The sequence below is a fragment of the Rana temporaria genome, chromosome 2, assembly GCF_905171775.1.
Source record: "Rana temporaria chromosome 2, aRanTem1.1, whole genome shotgun sequence".
Classification (NCBI taxonomy): domain Eukaryota; kingdom Metazoa; phylum Chordata; class Amphibia; order Anura; family Ranidae; genus Rana; species Rana temporaria.
Window position 1 is genome coordinate 150,137,110 of NC_053490.1, and position 19,349 is coordinate 150,156,458.

Here is a 19,349-nt window from a genome sequence, read left to right on the forward strand (position 1 = left end):
AATGTAGCAGTCTCTCTCTCTCAGTCTGGGGGCAATGGAGCAGTCTCTCTCTCTCAGTCTGGGTCAATAAAGCAGTCTCACTCTCTCAGTCTGGGGGGCAATGGAGAAGTCTCTCTCTTTCAGTCTGGGGGCAATGGAGAAGTCTCTCTCTCAGTCTGTGGGCAGTTGAGAGGTCTCCCTTAGTCCCAAGGCAATGGAGCAGTCTCTCTCTCTCAGTCTGTGGGGCATTGGAGCGGTCTCTCTCTCTAGGCTGGGGGCAACAAACCAGCTCTGTCCCTCTGGGATGTCTGTAAACACTTTAGAGCGTTTTTCACACATATTTCAGGTGCTTGTTAGCCTGCAAGAACTGGTCTTCTCCCTTCTCCTACGGAAAGTTGGGTACAACAAAAACGCTCCTATACGCTTGCAAAAATGCCTAAAATTCACTCTTCTCAGGTGTGAATGCAGCCTAATGATGAAAACCTGGCTCTGTTTTACCATGCTCCTACCAACTAAACACTAGTTTATCAATACACACTAATAATGTTTAAACTATGAACTATTGTATGTGTGTAAAGTTTGTAACTATACTGTATAAGGAAGGAGGACAGACATAATTGCTAACGTCCTGCTTGGCTGTGCTGTAAAGGGTCTGTTATTGCTGACCTATTTCTGTAGATGCTAGTTGCCTGGCTATTATGTCCACTCACTGACTTCAATAATTCCTGATTCATTGACCTGAAACAGCTATGTAGATCAGAAGAATCAGAGAAAAAAGTCAGAAGTCCATATCTGCATACTTTTTTGATATTCAAAATGTAGAGAGTAACTCCACTTTCTTGAGAAAATTGAATTGTAATTGAATGCTAGTATTAATTACTTTAATCACTTTAATCACTGAAATATGGCAATCAATTGTGTACAGAACACTCCCACCCCCAGAAATGTAATTTCCTGCTTGTGTGATTGGCTCAATCATTTTCCCAGAGGTCTTCTCTAATACAAGTCAGATTATATGCATCATTTGTAGTAACATTTTCATTTTTGGTGAGGTGCTCCCAAAGGGTTAATCACTTGTAAAAGAATGCTGACACAGCAAGCTTCCTCATTAGTACACAACAAGTGCATCAGCTAATTATGAATGAAAAGGTCACTCCCATTCAGAATGAACAGTATGTGATCAGTCTGCTGAAGCAAACAGATATTTCTTCACAGCAACAAAGTCAGAATTGGAAACAACGTTTGTTAAAATCAATGCAATGTGCTCTTCTTCACCAGGTCTGCAGCTAAGTTACAAGGGGGGTTATTTACGAAAAGCAAATTCACTTTGCACTACAAGTGCAAACAACAAGTGCAAAGTACACTTGAAATTGCACAGAAAGTGCACTTGAAAGTGCAGTCGCTGTAGATCTAAAAGGGACATGCAAGGAAAATAAACAGCATTTTAGCTTGCACATGATTGGATGATGAAATCAGCAGAGCTTCCCCTCGTTACAGATCTACCCCTCAGATTTACAGCGACTGCACTTCCAAGTACACTTTCAGTGCAATTTCAAGAGCACTTTGCACTTGTAGTCTGCACTTGTAGTGCAAAGTGGATTTGCCTTTCGTAAATAACCCCTATAGATTCTGGCGAGTCCAAAGCAACCGATCCTGTGTGCAGGGATGACTAGCTCCTGCGCATGCAGAGGAATGACGTCCTCTTCCACTGGCCAATGATGATGGCGGAAACCCAGTACACAGGAGAATATGTTGGTGCCAATGATGGAACGTTGGGAAGGTGAGTCTCCTCCCTTTAGTTCCACTTTAAATGGGAACAACTTGACCAAAAACCTGTCAAAATTTTCTGAGACCGTTAAACAAAGTTAATGAGACACGTGTTGTGGTTTGTATTTACAAATAAAATCTACATTAAAGCAGAGGTCCAGCTTAAAAAAAAAAAAGGGGGTTGCCCGCGATGTCGGCAGCCAAAGCCGAGCAATCGCTCGGGTCTCGGATGCCCCACCGCCATCCTCGTGAGGGAATTTAGGAAGTGAAGCGTTGCGGCTTCGCTGCCCGATTCCCTACTGCGCATACACACAAGGTCCCAGAAGACACTGCTCCCTATTTCCCAGGAGGCAGTGCAAGGAGGAGAAGAAAGAAGACCACCGCGGACAAGGAAGTGGCAGATTATGAGATCTGCCTAGTAACAGCCACTTCTGGTAAGTATAAAAAAAAAAAACTTCAATTTTTTTGTAGCTATTTTTTTTTAAGGGTGGACCTCCGCTTTTAATCACCCAGCGGGGATCGTTTTATTCTCAACAAAAGTGGAGTTACTCTTTAATATTCTGAAGTGCAACAGCCAGGTAACTAGCATTCAAATAATGAGAAGACAGTCCCCATAAAGAAAGGTTTTCTTCAACAAAGTGTGTCCAATAGCGATCAACTCAGGTATTCACTGGCTGTGCATACAGGTACAAATAGCTGCTCACTGGTGTAAAAATTACCAGCAGGAATCAGTGGATCGCTGCTGCTGCCGCCATTTGCATCTGGAAAAAATACCTGTATGAATGTAGTCTTAAATGGTTTGTCTCAACCCTCTGTTACTTCTGCTAGACAGCTTGGTCTGTTAAAGTAAATTGAAAAATAACAGACTTAATGGCTGGATCACCAGTGAAAATAAAGGGGAGAACGAAAACTAATGCAGCCTCCACATCTAAGTTTTGGTAAATTGCAATATATTACATTTTTGTTTTTGAGTTTAATTCTGCTTTACCAAGGCAATACAAAAATCAATACTGATATGCAACCTGCAACAGCCCTTAGCAGCCATTCACAAATAATCGCTTTATTGATCTGACTGCAAATCATTAAATTTCGAACAATCCTGCAGGTTAGGCCATACACGATCTATAGTGCCTTGAAAAAGTATTCATACCCCTTGAAATTTTGTCATGTTACAACCAAAAACGTAAATGTATTTTATTGGCTGAAAAAAAACACAATAGTGCATCCAGTTCAACCTGTGTTGGTGTACTTCTGTCAGTGTCTATACGTATTTACCATATCCCTGTATGTTACAGTAGGTGTTTGTGATATTGTGCTTTTAGCACGACAGCGTCGCGCTGATACTCGGCGACATGGTGCCGAGATCTCGCCGACATCTCGCACTCACTGGAATAGTGACAGCACATCCCAGCAAGCGCGTCATAGAAGCGACGGGAGATCCGACTTGGATTCCCGCCAATTCTACACGTGTGCGGCGTTTGTTATGAATCCTGAGGGGGAAGACCCCGCCGGATTTTAAATAAAAATCCGGCATGGGTCCCCCCCTCAGGAGCATACCGGGCCCTTAGGTCTGTTATGGGTTGTAAGGAGAGCCCCCCTACGCCGAAAAAAACGGCGTAGGGGGTCCCCCTACAATCCATACCAGACCCGTATCCAAAGCACGCTACCCGGCCAGCCAGGAAGGGAGTGGGGACGAGCGAGCGCCCCCCCCCCCTCCTGAGCCGTACCAGGCTGCATGCCCTCAACATGGGGGGCGCACTGCGGCCCCCCCACCTCAGAGCACCCTGTCCCCATGTTGATGAGGACAGGGCCCCTTCTCGGCCGTTGGTTGTCGGGGTATGCGGGCGGGAGGCTTATCGGAATCTGGGAGCCCCCTTTAATAAGGGGGCCCCCAGATACCGGCCCCCCACCCTAAGTGAATGAGTATGGGATACATCGTACCCCTACCCATTCACCTGCAAGAAAAGTGGTAAAAACACAAATAAACCACACAGTGTATTAAAATATTTTATTAGTCTGCTCCGGAGGCCGCCCCCTGTCTTCTTTATTAGCTCTTTTACCAGGGGGAGCTTCTTCTTTGACGTCTTCGGGTGGGTGGGGGCCGCCGTCTGGTTCTCTTCCACCGCCGGGGGGGGGGGGGGCTGGCTTTTAAAAAAGCCCCCACCCCCCCGGCGGGTTTCCTCCGGCGTCTTCGGCGGGGCTCTTCTTCTTCCGCTATCCCGACGGGTCTTCTCCGCTATCCGGGGGGTCTCCTTCTATGTTCGCCGCTCTCCGCTGTTGACTCGTCGCACCCCGGTTCTTCGTCTCGCAGTCCGGTCCCTTCTTCCGTGCTGTACGTCTTCTTCCGTGCTGTGAGTTCTTCTTCCGTGCTGTGACGTCATGTTCTTCACTTCTCTTCTTCTCCCGATGTTGACACGCCGGTCCTTCTCGCTGAAATGACGGATGCGCGCCTTGCATCGGACCTATATAGGCCTCACAGTCCCATCATGCTCTGTACCTACCCATGTGATACCTACCAGGCATTATCAGGCCTAAAGATATTCCATCAAATAGTTGGAAGAGTAATGTTAAAGTATGGCCGCCGTTCCCGCGTCGAAATTCGAAAATTAGCCGCAATGCACACTGGGAAATGTAGGCGGACGGCGCATGCGCCATTCCAAAAAAACGTCAATCACGTCAGGTCAAACCAAATTATCATAAAACACGCCCCTTCAGCCTATTTTGAATTAGGCGCGCTTGCGCCCGCCGCATTTACGCTACGCCACCGCAAGTTAGGAGGCAAGTACTTTGTGAATACAGTACTTGCCTCTCTGACTTAAGGCGGCGTAGCGTAAATACGATACGCTACGCCGCCTTAAAGTTGCGCGCCCCTACCTGAATCTAGCTATTAGTGTTTGCAGTCGTTCCTCATAATTGAGGTCCTCCAGTCCCCTTATTGGTTTTGTTGCCCTTCTTTAGAGTCTCTCCAGCTCCAGCACATCCCTTCTGAGGGCTGGTGACCAGAACAGGACAGAATGCCCCAGATGTGGTCTAACCAGAGTTTTATAAATTGGTAGCATTATCGTTTTATCCCTGGAGTATATCCCTTTTTTTATGCATGCTAATATTCTGTCGGCTTTGGTAGCTGCAGCTTGACACTGCATGCTATTGCTCAATCTGTCATCTACTAGGACCCCCAGATCTTTCTCCATCCTTGATTCCCTCAGAGGTTCTCCCCCTAGTGAGTAGTTTGCACTTATGTTTTTTGTCCCCAAGTGCATTACTTTACATTTCTCCACATTAAACCTCATTTGCCATTTGTCTGCCCGCTTTTGTTCAGGTAATTTTGTAAAATTTCTATATCCTGATGTGAAGTTGTTGCCCTGCTTACCTTTGTGTCATCCGTGCTTCCCCATGCAGGCAATTTTATTGATGTCAATTGGGAGGCAGTGGCTGCACAGATGCGGTTCCCAATCTGACATCCTTGCGGGTAAACATGGCTTTCCACAGGCCTATGCTTTAGTAACTGCCCTGTGAACGAGGCCCTATACATTGAACAACACACTGAATACACTTAATTGATCTGTGTCTGTTGCTGAAGTTTATGCTGATTTACAAGAACCGTGCTGTACGTCAGTGGTCATCAACCCTGTCCACAGGGCCCACTAAGACCCCTTTCACATTGAGGCGTTTTTCATGCGGTACAGCGCTAAAAACAGTGCTGCTATGCCGCATGAAAAAATCATGCCCTGCAGGCTTCAATGTGAAAGCCCGAAGGCTTTCACACTGAAGCGGTGCGGTAGCAGGACCGCTCCAAAAGTCGTGCTAGCCGCATCTTTGGAGCAGTATAGGAGCGGGGTGTTTACCGCTCCTATACCGCGCCTTCCCATTGAAATCTATGGGAAACCGCAGTAATACCGCATTGCTGGTGGTATTAACCCTTTTTCGTCCGCTAGCGGGGGTTAAAACCTCACCGCTAGCGCCCGAATATCGCGGTAAATACGACGGCTATACCGTCACCGCACCTCCGCTGCCCAATGTGAAAGCAGCCTAACAGGCCAGGTATTACTTATTTATGTATTACCTTGGGGAGATGCAGACTAGACTACTGCAATCACTGAGCAGCAAATGATATCACCTGGCATGTGTTTCAGTTATCTTGCAAATCTGGCCTGTTAGTGGGCCCTGAGTAAGGATGAGCTCCGGCGTGTTAGCATAAAACACGTGCAGAGCCCGCCAGGAAGTCGGCACCCGCGCTGCGCTAATCACAGCCAGGCAGACATTGTCCGATGCTCGGCTGCAGAGATCGGGAAATGTCTGCCTGGCTGTGATTAGCGCAGCGCGGGTGCCGACTTCCTGGCGGGCTCGGCACGTGTTCTATGCGAACACGCCGGAGCTCATCCTTAGCCCTGAGGACAGGGTTGATGACCACTGCTGTACGTCATAACATTTGAACTCTATAGAATCATTCATGCAACTATACTTCTAAAACATTGGTGAAACATAAACCAGTAATTCCTATTATTTCAGGCCTATGCAATGTAGTAAGAGACTGACAGTTTTAAAAGTATTACCTTTCATAAGTGCTGAAACCGCGTGTGGAGACGGAACATTGGAACATATGCCTCAGGAGTTAAAAGATGTCATAGCAGCTATCCATCCCCCTTTATACTGAGGAGAATTTGGGGGGCCACGGGGGGCAATTCTAAGTACGGCTTCCAGCCATGTTCTAACCTTCTATACTAAATATAGAAACCAATAACACTGCTTTTGCCAGGGCCTAATGGAGCAAGGGTACAATCTGGAATGTCACTTTTCTGTAAATGAGTCAAAATAGGCCATTTACTCTGCCACAGAATTATCAGCTCGGTGGCTTATTATTACGGTGTCTATATTGCTTGTGTGACCGGAATGAAGAAAAATGAGACTCCAGAATTATAACTGTCATTTCTTCAGATGGCTCTCATCTTGCACATTGAAGTGACAGCCCAGCAAAGGATGGTGAGAGTCCTATTTAAAAAGCTGTACATTACAATGATGTGCTGCTAGGTAATCCCATATTTATGCCGCGCTTCCTCTCGCATTTGCTATACCCATAAGGGCATATCCTGTAGCCTAAACAACACAAGTAGAAACTGGATTTTATATTCACACTTGATAAACAGCAACAGAAGCAAAAATGGGATGCTGAGTGCTCCTGGTTGTCATCAGAAAAATATAATTCCATTTTAGCTGACATCTCACAAATATAGCTCCAAGTGCATCTTGTTTGTGATGTGTAATTGAAGTGGAAGTTTAATCCCGGGGCTCATAAATCACACAGAAGCTGTAGGCCCTCCCTCATGGCTGATACAAGTGAATTATCAGTTTGTTATCTTGTACTCTACCCAAGTTCTTTCAGGGTGTATCAGTCCATTAACACATTCAGAGCTTGCCACCATATTGCCGAGAAGGCGCTGAAACCACTTATATGACATACCTCTTCTGACACTTATAATAAATAGGTGACAACATCGATTGAAACATATGTTCAGAGGTGAACATAGCCAGCGCTGAAATCCTGCACGTCCCTGGAAAGGAGCAGCTAGTTGAAAAACATGCAAAGGGACATGTCCAGCTACCCGCCATCAGCAGAATACAACAGACGTTGGAACAACTGTTCAAGTAATGGAATTTTTTATTTTTTATTCACAAAGGTTTTGTCATAGTCCAAGAAGCAAATGCACTTGTTAAATTAGAGTGTAACTCCATACTAAACTATTTTTTCTTTATAGTGACACTAAACAATATCCTTGGACCCCATTAATGCTTTGCATAGCTAGAACTCGTGTTCCCGCTGGCAGTTTTATGTGAGTTATTTTCATGCGATTCTGCGTGTCATGCATAGGGCAGCCCATTTACTTCAATGGGCTGCCCTATGCATTTATGTTGTCTAAAGCTCCTGCTCCTTTTTGGGGGACAGGCTTCACATGATATTTAAGGTCGCATTTTGCTGCGATCACAGCACATTTTGCACCAATGGCCACTAGATTTGGAATCATGGGCAGAACGTAGTAAGTATGTACCGGAAACGTAATATTTTTGGACGAAAGTCCGTCCGTGTGTAGCCTCCATCTGATTTTTTTTCTCGGAAGTCCAACGGACCTTAGAAAGAGAACCTGTTCTCTATCTTTCTGTCTGACTTCCGACTGACTCACGGCAGACTTTTGCATGGTTAAAAGTCTGACTGCGTGTACAAGGTATAACTGTGTTTTTCTGCCTCCTTGTAATGTCCTTCATGAAACTCTCCTTTACCCCTTACTTATGTTTGTTTAGAACAGGGGTCTCCAAACTAAAGCCCTACAGTTGTTCAAGAGTAGGGATGAGCCGAACACCCCCCCCCGTTCGTTTGGCACCAGAACCTTTGAACGGACCGACCGTTCGCGCGAACATTTAGAACCCCATTGACGTCTATGGGACTGGAACGTTCGAATTCAAAGTGCTCATTTTAAAGCCTAATATGCAAGTTATTGTCGTAAAACGGGTTTGAGAACCCGGTCTTGCTCCAGGAAACATGTGTCAATGGAAAAAACTGTTGTTTTTTCTGGAGCAGTGATTTTAATGATGCTTAAAGTGAAAAAAAAAAAGAAAAATTCCTTTAACCACTTCCATACCAGGCACTTATGGGTGGTACTGAAGGGTACTTATGGGTGGCACAGATGGGCACTGATAGGTGGGCACTGGGCATGGATGGGCACTGTGGGGTGGCACTGATGGACACTGTGGGACGGCACTGATGTATCCATGTTGCCAGTCAGTGCCCATTTGTGGACACTGATTGGCATCTTTTTTTTTTCACTGACTTTTTGTTTTTTTTATTGCCCCCTTTTTTTTTTGCCCTTCCCTGGTGGTCCAGTGTGGGCTTCCCTGGTGGTCCAGTGTGGTGATCCAAAGGGGGGGCTGCGCTGATAAACAATCAGCGCGAACCCCCCCTGTCAGGAGAGCCGCCGATCGGCTCTCCTCTACTCGCATCTGTCAGATGCGAGTGAGGAAGAGCCATCAACGGCTCTTCCTGTTTACATCGTGATTAGCCGTGATTGGACATGGCTGATCACGTGGTAAAGAGCCTCCGCCGGAGGCTCTTTACAGAGATCAGAGATGCAGGGTGTCAGACTGACACCCTGCATCACCGATCGTCGTGCTGCGCGCCCCCACGGGCGCGCGTGGCATGAAATCCTGCAGGACGTCCATAGACGTCCAGTCAGGATTTCAGAACCACTTCCCAGACATAAATCTCCTATTGACCAGGCGGGAAGTGGTTAAATATCGTACATGCTGGGTGTCTATAGTATGCCTGTGAAGTGGCACGTGTTTAGAACTGTCCCTGCACAAAATGAGATTACTATAAGAAAAAAGTAATTTAAAACTGCTTGCGGCTTTAATGTAATGTCTGGTCCCTGCAATATGGATGAAAATCATTGAGAAAAATAGCACAGACACAGACAGTACACACACCCCGTAGCTTTAGGTGCACACTGCAGAGGACATGGGCAGTACACACATCACGTAGCTTTAGGTGCACACTGCAGAGGACACAGGCCTGTCAGTTTCCGCAATAAAAATCGCCAGCATTGGTTTCAGTAGCAAACCCCCCACATCGGTGCAGATTTCTAGAATAAAAACTTCAGCATCTGTACCAGTGTACATAACAATAATGACCCTCAGCACTGGTGTCAGTTTCCACACTAAAAACTCCCAGCATTTGGTGTCATTTTCTGCAATAATTTTCCCCAGCATAGATGGGAGGATATCAGGTTAGACACTTCCTAATGGCTCAGTCCCTAGGAACAGTAATGGATAATGGCCAACAGGCCCTCTTACCAGACCTGGTGAAACCGCAACAGTGATCCCTCTGGCTGGACGTTCGCTCACTCTGGGTTGCCTGGGGTGACTCTAGTCAGTAGTGGAGCATGTCTGTACCCTGGCAGCGGCTCAATCTTTCTCCTTCTCTGGTTGTGCGGGCTCCCTCTCTGGTAGTGTGGGTACAGCTGGGCCCTCTCTCTGGTGGTGCGGGAACAGCGTGACTCCCTCTCTGGTTGGTGCGGGTACAGCGTGGCTCTCTGATTGGTGCGGGTACAGCGTGGCTCTCTGATTGGTGCGGGTACAGCGTGGCTCTCTGATTGGTGCGGGTACAGCGTGGCGCTCTGGTTGGTGCGGGTACAGTGTGGCTCTCTGGTTGGTGTGGGTACAGCGTGGCTCTCTGGTTGGTGCAGGTACAGCGTGGCTCTCTGGTTGGTACGGGTACAGCGTGGCTCTCTGGTTGGTGCGGGTACAGCGTGGCTCTCTGGTTGGTGCGGGTACAGCGTGGCTCTCTGGTTGGTGCGGGTACAGCGTGGCTCTCTAGTTGTGCAGGCACACCGTGTCTCTCTCTCTCTCTGGCTTTCCCCAGCATGAGCACAGTATTCTCTTTTTTCCTCTTGTAACCCCCCCAGCAGAGTGCTTGCATGCTGGTGGCTTTAGCATGGTGTCTGTGGACACACTGGGGCCGCCACTGTTAAGGGACTACATTTCCCATGATGCCCCCAGTCCCCAGAATCTTCTGATTGGCCCTCTGCTGTGGCCAATCATGGCGAGGAAAGTAGGAAGCAAGGCGGCGGCACGGCGAATCCAATTAGAGCCGCTCTCTCTCTTCTAGCTTTCGGGGGTGATCGGGGGAGATATACAGTCAGTACAGCCAGCCAGCGGCTCTCTTCTCCCTGTCACAGTGCCGCTGCTCTATTTACCACAGAATTTGGCAGCGGTGATGTGACAGGGAGAGGAGAGCCGTGGGCTGGCTGTACTGTATATCTCTCCCGATCGCCCCCTCCCCCTCTCTGTCAGCTGGAGCTAGAAGAGAGAGCGGCTCTAATTGGATTCGCTGTGCCGCTGCCTTGCTTCCTGCCCGCTGTTTTTCTCCCCGAGGATCATGGCACTGGTTTCTAGGGGGAGGGCAAGCGCCCTCCCTTGCCCTATGGAGCGGACGCCCATGATTGTAAATGATCACCTTGTAAAACAACCCATTCTGTTTAAAATAGAAATGAAAGGCAAAACATTTTTGTATAGGCATAAAAATACATTATAAAAATATATTTTTCACTTTTTTTTTAGTGATCACATTCCCTCTGTTCTCAACTGCATAAGGGCTAGGGGGAAGAGAAGCAGCATTACACTGAACTTCTCAGTGAGAAGCTGTGCGGGGGGGGGGGGGGGGGCATGTCAGGTCAAGTCTAATCATTGGAGGAGAGCACACTGAGTTCCCAGCATAGCTAGAGAATTGACCAAAGTGTGCTCCCCTGCTTAGTGTGGTCAGTGTTTAATAGAAAAGCAGAGGAACTGTGAGGAACACCAGGGATTTTACACAAAGAAAGCAATATAATGAGAACAGGATACTTTCTCACACAAGTACATCGTACAGCGGGCACATATCAGAAGTATGAAGTGTTGGGGTAACAAACACTTTAAGAATATATATGTTTATCTATCTATCTATCTATCTATCTATCTATCTATCTATCTATCTATCTATCTATCAATCTATCTATATATATATATACACACACACACACAGTATAGCGAGTACACCCTTCACATTTTTATATATACATTCAAACCAGAATTTATCACTTCAAACTAGAAAGCCAAAACTTGCCCCGTTTGCTTAGCTGTACATCTGTCCAGCAGTGTCTCCGACATCCTCACTTATGAGTAAGGAGAGTAGGAAATATTAAGGCCAAGTACAAGTGTCCTACCTAAGGTTGCACATTAGAATATCATGGGTTTAGAGATTGCTTAAAGCGAATAAAGAATGTGTCTGCACTACTCGGTTGATTGCACAGATATTCTCATGCCAGTCTTCAACTGGTATGGAATACAGATACAACCCCACACACACTGGGCGGTTGCCCAGCTCTCCTGAATGCCTTTCTCCTGGCAAACAGCAGCGTTTTGGAAAGCTGCATTTTTGGAAAGGTGTTTAACCATGTTTAGACGTATTTAGGCTCATCCAGCTGTTGGGCAATAATTAATTTAATTGGCCAGAATAACAATTTAATAATTTATAATTTAGCACTTAGCGTTAAAGCATGTTTATGTGCTTTTAGGCAAATCAAGCATGTTTTCTGCCACCGCTGCTCCTGACCACATTGGCAGTTGATTTTTTTTTTCTGCCTGTAAATGCCTATGTGTGCATGGACACATAGGCTAACACTAATGGGCATTTAGAGATGTAAAAATTTTTTTTTTTAATGCTACTAAAAGTGATGTGGACACTTTTAATGGCTGATGTCAGTCTACTTTGGCTGGAATGAGTACAGACTTTATTTTTAGATGCCAGGTCTAAATGCATATATCTCCAGCCTTCTACTCGAACTGTGTGCAAGGGTTTGCCATAAAGCTCTCGCCAATTGCTCTCTATGGTAACCGTGAGCAGAAAGTCCTGGATAATAAAATAAAACATATGTAGCAGCAGCTGTCAATTAGCTTTGAATGTGTTACGCTTGGTGGGCACTAAATTTATCAATGCGCCCCAACAAGATGGGCCCCAAAATCAACTCTATTTGTCTTGGTGATACTCTACGTCCGTGGCCATAAATCAAGCAATAAAATCAGTTTACTGTAAAGAAATATGACCGGAAATTAAGATAGCAACCCCGGAACATACATCCCTATAAAACCTTCTACTAGAGCTTATTGAACACATTCTTAAATGGCTAGATTATTGATCAATGTAAATATGCCATTACTGCAGTGAAGTTGGAATTCTTCCCTTTCTGAAAAGAATTAACAAATGTCATATTCATATTTATTGTCTCAGTTTCAGATAAAGCCAAGGCTTCCTACAGATAAATTATCATAAAAGACAGCATAGAGTTAAAAAGCTAATGTAATATTTCACCATCCCATAGCAAACTGAAAACCGGCACAGAAAGAAGAGGATACATGATTTAATAATAAAGCTACATGTAGAAGTAATATATTCTTAATCTGCCCAGCAAGTCACCCCAAGCTCTGACATAACGTTGCACAAATCACATGTCCTGCCTTATTCAAGTGGCATATATGCTCCTTAGGCTCATAGAAAATCAGGCATCTGCACATACACAAAATGTCACATGCTGTAATATCCCAATATCCTGATGGCCCATGCTGAGTTATTAATATTTATAGCTACAAAGCACTATATTTGGAACAAACAACTGGAAAGTTCAGACCCTGACAAAAATCACTCTGGAAATGTAAATTCCTCAGAAGGGGTTTCTTAAAAGACTTAACTAAGGAGCAACAAACAGCCCCTTTAGATGTTCCATGCTGTTACATTTCAAGCATTTTTAAAGGGTTAGTCCACCTCTTGCAAAAAAAAAAAGGAAACAAGAAAGTAAAGGCACATATGTTTGCAGGAACAAAAAAATTGCATTTATTTTTCTTTCCATGCCTTTAAAGCAATACACCTGCAATTGGTGGATCATGGGTGCAATGCCAGGCTCCTGCAAACTTTTTGTGTCCATATAAAAGGTACAGACTTTCAGTCTCCAAGTGCAGTGATTACTGCACCAGTGTTCTACTGAAAACTATAATGCCTTGTACACACGACTGCTTTTCACAACGAGAAAATTGCCATTTTTTATATTGGTCATGAAAACCGGTCATGTGTATGCACCCTAGCAGTTTTCTCGATGAAAAAAATGGCCACAAAAAAATTGAAACCAGCTCTCTTTTTTCTCGTCGCGTTTCCCGTCAGTTTTTTTCTCGTCACGAAAAACGGTCGTGCGTATGCTTTTCCGAGATGAAAAAAACGTGCATGCTCAGAATCAAGTATGCAGCCCAAAGGGTGGCACCATTTGAAAGGAACTTCCCCTTTATAGTCCCGTTGTACTTGTTGTACGTTACCTCGCTTTGGTCTGACTTTTTTTGCATGAACGTGTGTATGCAAGTCAGGCTGGAGACGAATCACGTCGGGAAAAGCCTTGTTTTTTTCCTGCCAGTTTGGAGTGACGTCCTGATCTAGAGAGAATCTGTGTTGTACCAAATGCCTTCCACTTCTCAATAATATACTTCACTGTGCTTCTAGGCATTGATAAAGCCTTTGCAATGTTTTTTTGTATCCATCTCCTGACTTGTGCCTGTCCACAACTTTATCCTGGAGATCCCGATGACAGTGCCTTAACAACCCATAGATGATTGTTTGCTTCAGTTGCACTCTCAGGGACTGAAATGCTCCAGGAAAGCTCTTTTCATGCTGAACTAATCAAAATGACCACAGTTGATCATAGTTGAAAGTCAAATGGCTTTGCGTGCCATTGAGAAGTTGATTGGCTACACCTGATTAAGTGTTTACAAGTCATTTTTAGGAGGGAGTGTACCTTTTTCAAACTCAGTGACTGTTTTTCTGGCATGTTGGTGTTTTATCTTTCACTGGGATGTTATAAAGTTGCACTGGGTAAAGACAGCTGGATAAAACAAACTGTGTCTGCCTTCATTTCAAGCTGCACAGCAACAAAATGTGACTAGTATAAAGGGGGTGATTCTTTTCTATACCCACTGTGGTTCATTTATGATTGCATTGCTGCAATATACCAGTCCACATCAGTGCCTTTGGTAGGTTGTTTGGGAAATTATTTTGAGAAAACCTGCTTGCGATGCAGATATTCCTAAACACACCCACTGAAAGTTCTGCAGTGTTTCTCTGATACTGAAAACCATCAAAGTGTCAGATCTCTGAAGCTCCTCACAGCTACCAGTCAGCATTCAGGAAGGCTTCAGGAGTAAACAAACCCATGCGACATGTGGGAAGCTTCAAGAATTAGGGCTGCAGTGGGTTACATGGTAAATGTAAAGGTATGATAGTAGGAAGGATTTTCTGACAGTTCAATTACCAATTTCACTTGCTGCCTTAGATTACTATATGCAATGACCCTGTGGAAAACAATAACATGGCAATGTAAATTGTGTAGTGGGTTGCTGTCAGCCCATACTTTCTCTTATGCATTCAGAGCTTACAGTCCCCTCCATACTATCTCTGATTCTTCATAGTGGAAATAGACACAGAGCCTACAGGCAATTTTGGGAAAGTCAGTATTTGCATAACTGCTTTCGGAGCACTCTGAGATGTGAGAGAATGACAGATCCTACAAACTACAAGGCATTTTCAGACAGCTGATGTTAGTTATGTTACTTTACTAGTTTAACATTTCCTACGCAGGTAGAAGAAAAGGCTGGCTGCATCCTAATTTATTGAGATTTCTAACTGGATGGATTTCACCAGTGCACAGACTATAAATGTTAAATGATGGAGCTCAAATATACAGATGGAGGAGTCTCTAAAAGAACTTCACAGTTCAGTTCACATCTACTACAGTTGCAATAAAAAGTATGTGAACCTTATGGAATTATATGGATTTCTGCATGGTCATAAAATGTGATCTGATCTTCAGCTAAGTCACAACAATAGACAATCACAGTCTGCTTAAACTAATAACACACAAATAATTAAATGCTACCATGTTTTTATTGAACACACCATGTAAACATTCACAGTGCAGGTGGAAAAAGTATGACATCTCCAAGAGCTAATTGGAGTAAGGTGTCAGCCAACTGGAGTCCAATCAATGAGATGAGATTGGAGGTGTTGGTTACAGCTTCCCTGCCCTATAAAAAACACACACCAGTTCTGGGTTTGCTTTTCACAAGAAGCATTGCCTGATGTGAATGATGCCTCGCGCAAAAGAGCTCTCAGAAGACCTACGATTAAGAATTGTTGACTTGCATAAAGCGGGAAAGGGTTATAAAAGTATCTCCAAAATCCTTGCGGTTCGTCAGTCCACAGTAAGACAAATTGTCTATAAATGGAGAAAGTTCAGCACTGCTGCTACTCTCCCTAGGAGTGGCCGTCCTGTAAAGATGACTGAAAGAGCACTGCGCAGACTTCCCAATGAGGTGAAGAAGAATCCTAGAGTGTCAGCTAAAGACTTACAAAAGTCTCTGGCATATGCTAACATCCCTGTTAGCGAATCTACAATACGTAAAACACTAAACCATAATGGATTTCATGGGAGGATACCACAGAGGCACAGAACTCGAACATCAAAACCTCGTCCCAACTGTGAAGTATGGTGGTGGGGGCATCATGGTTTGGGTCTGATTTGCTGCGTCAGGGCCTAGACGGATTTCTATCATCGAAGGAAAAATGAATTCCCAAGTTTATCAAGACATTTTGCAGGAGAACTTAAGGCCATCTGTCCACCAGCTAAAGCTCAACAGAAGATGGGTGTTGCAATAGGACAACGACCCAAAGCATAGAAATAAATCAACAACAGAATGGCTTAAACAGAAGAAAATACGCCTTCTGGAGTGGCCCAGTCAGAGTCCTGACCTCAACTCGATTGAGATGCTGTGGCATGACCTCAAGAAAGCGATTCACACCAGACATCCCAAGAATATTGCTGAACTGAAACAGTTCTGTAAAGAGGAATGGTCAAGAATTACTCCTGACCGTTGTGTACGTCTGATCTGCAACTACAGGAAACGTTTGTTCGAAGCAATTGCTGCCAAAGGAGGTTCAACCAGTTATTAAATCCAAGGGTTCACATATTTTTTCCACCTACACTGTGAATGTTTACATGGTGTGCTCAATAAAAACATAGTAACATTTTTTTTTGTGTCTTATTAGTTTAAGCAGACTGTGATTGTCTATTGTTGTGACTTTGATGAAGATCAGATCACATTTTTTGACCAATTTGGGCAGAAATCCATATCATTCCAAAGGGGTTCACATACTTTTTATTGCAACTGTATGTTTTGGATATCACTATGGAAGGAAGTAAGAGGAAATCTCTCCTCATAAGGCCATAGGCAGCAACTAAAGCACAGCAAATGATCTAACCCTCCCACTCTTTATCCAAAACCAAGTTTGGGCTGGAGTGTCACTAACCATAGATGGGTCAAATTTTGTCCAATTCAGCTGATTCTTGATGAAATTAGAGCCGTAGGTGGGCCTCTCAGTACCACCCCACTGGACAAAATGTGATTTTTCAAGTAACTTTTATCAAAGGAACTGGGTGAAAAAATGTTGGTTTAACCCACGGATTACATCCAATCAGATGCAGTCACTGTTTAGGCATTCTGACAGCTTGAGAGATGTAAATGTGTATGGCTAGCTTTAGTATTGTTCGAAGTGGAACTATGGTCCAGAGAAAATATACAGTAGTCTTTCATTAGTAAAATACCATTTATATTTCTCACAGTACCCCTTGTAACATAGTTTATTACCTGTTGATTCTGCCAATTGACCAGTTGAATTGCCATCTCCTTTAAGAGGGTGACATTACTGCAGTTATAGCCACTTGGATTACCTAAGTATGTGAGTGGGTAGTCAATCAGTGTTGTCAACGTGACAGGGAATGACATGTAAGCACTGCTTATCCTGCCCACCCTTTCCTTCTCTACCTACTTTAAAGGGGGTTTGCCTGATCATTACACAGACGATTACAACAAACATGACTTTAATAATCATTACCATGGCTGAGTATATGTAAAAGTTGTCAGGTACAGTATTTGGACTTCCAGTTGGCTTTAATTGTTTCGAAACTCTAGGCTTAAGAATGCTTTCACACTGAAAGCACCTGCTCATTTTAGCAGCGCTGTTTAAGCAGCCCTTTTCGGCCACTAGCGGGGCACTTTTAACCCCCAAAAAGGGTTAAAAAAAGACCCATTATGCTGCGCTTTAAAAATGTATTTTATGTGCTTTAAAAGCGCTGCCCATTCATTCCAATGAGCATGACGTTTTGGGAATGCTAAATACAGCACTCCCAACCCACCCCAAAGATGCTGCTTGCAGGACTTTTTGGACTGTCCCACAAGGGCACCGCCCGAGTGTGAAAAGTCACCCTGGAATGAATGGGAGGCAGATTTCAGGCACTTAGCAGAGGCGATTTCCAGCACTACATTGCCTGAAATCCGACCCAGTGTGAAAGGGGTCCTAAAATGGCTGATGTAGACACATTTCTAGTACCTGTACAATGTGCCTACAGACAGTTCTGACCCAAAGACACCAACACACAAGTACTCTATACTTACAATCTGGAAGTCATGCACTTCAATGGCTTCATCACTACCAGAGCCGGTCTTGAATGTTTCAAGATTGTTCCCAGCATCAATTTCCATTGAACCTTCTTGTATTTTGCCATTGATGCTCATGGTGTAGTGGACATTGTAAACCTGAACAAGAGATCAAAACAATCATGTTTTAAAGATTATAATTTACACTGACAAACCTCAAAAATGTCTATACCTAAATATACACCTTGGTTTGAGTATGCTGCTTTAAAGAGTGACTCCACTTTTGTTGAGAAGAAAACAACCCCCGTCTGGGTGATCAATGTACATTGCAAGGATTTGATCAAACTTTTGTAGCAGATCCCTACCTATTTCTGCTCTGAATAAAAAGCTATTTGTTGTCTGCAGAGAGAATCCGAACGGGAGTGACTTTTTCATTATTGATCAGCTGATGTACTCACAGGGCTCTAATGAGGAAAATGCAGGGTCTGCATCCCTTTAGAAATGATTAAACCTTTAGGAGTATCTCTATTGCAGGGGATACCTAAAATCTGACTTGTATCTTAGGGCAGACTTTTGGGAAAATTAGTAAGCCAATCACACAAGTAGGAAATTACATTTCTGGGGGTACACCAATGGTGTATGGAATGCTTTCAGGTTTCCATATTGCATTGGATTCTACAGAAAATTAGATTAACTAGGTAAGGTCATTTTTAATAGCATGCAATTACAATATGGCTTGTGTAGCAATATATATATATATATACAGGGGGTTCTCAAAAAATTAGCATATTGTGATAAAGTTCATTATTTTCTGTAATGTACTGATAAACATTAGACTTTCATATATTTTAGATTCATTACACACAGCTGAAGTAGTTCAAGCCTTTTTATTGTTTTAATATTGATGATTTTGGCATACAGCTCATGAAAACCCCAAATTCCTATCTCAAAAAATTAGCATATTTCATCCGACCAATAAAAGAAAAGTGTTTTTAATTAAAAAAAAAGTCAACCTTTAAATAATTCTGTTCAGTTATGCACTCAATACTTGGTCGGGAATCCTTTTGCAGAAATGACTGCTTTAATGCGGCGTGGCATGGAGGCAATCAGCCTGTGGCACTGCTGAGGTGTTATGGAGGCCCAGGATGCTTCGGTAGGGGCCTTAAGCTCATCCAGAGTGTTGGGTCTTGCGTCTCTCAACTTTCTCTTCCCAATATCCCACAGATTCTCTATGGGGTTCAGGTCAGGAGAGCTGGCAGGCCAATTGAGCACAGTAATACCATGGTCAGTAAATCATTTACCAGTGGTTTTGGCACTGTGAGCAGGTGCCAGGTTGTGCCGAAAAATGAAATCTTCATCTCCATAAAGCTTTTCAGCAGATGGAAGCCTGAAGTGCTCCAAAATCTCCTGATAGCTAGCTGCATTCACCCTGCCCTTGATAAAACACAGTGGACCAACACCAGCAGCTGACATGGCACCCCAGACCATCACTGACTGTGGGTACTTGACACTGGACTTCAGGCATTTTGGCATTTCCCTCTCCCCAGTCTTCC

General features: G+C 44.2%; 1 protein-coding gene across 1 annotated transcript in view; it reads right to left on the reverse strand.

Annotated features, from left to right (window-relative positions):
* Nucleotides 1–19,349, reverse strand: part of CNMD (chondromodulin) — a 106,504-nt gene that overhangs the window by 64,339 nt on the left and 22,816 nt on the right. The window contains exon 3 of the mRNA XM_040341331.1: nt 17,815–17,955. Coding sequence (XP_040197265.1) covers nt 17,815–17,955 — 141 coding nt within the window. The remainder of the gene's footprint in view (nt 1–17,814; nt 17,956–19,349) is intronic.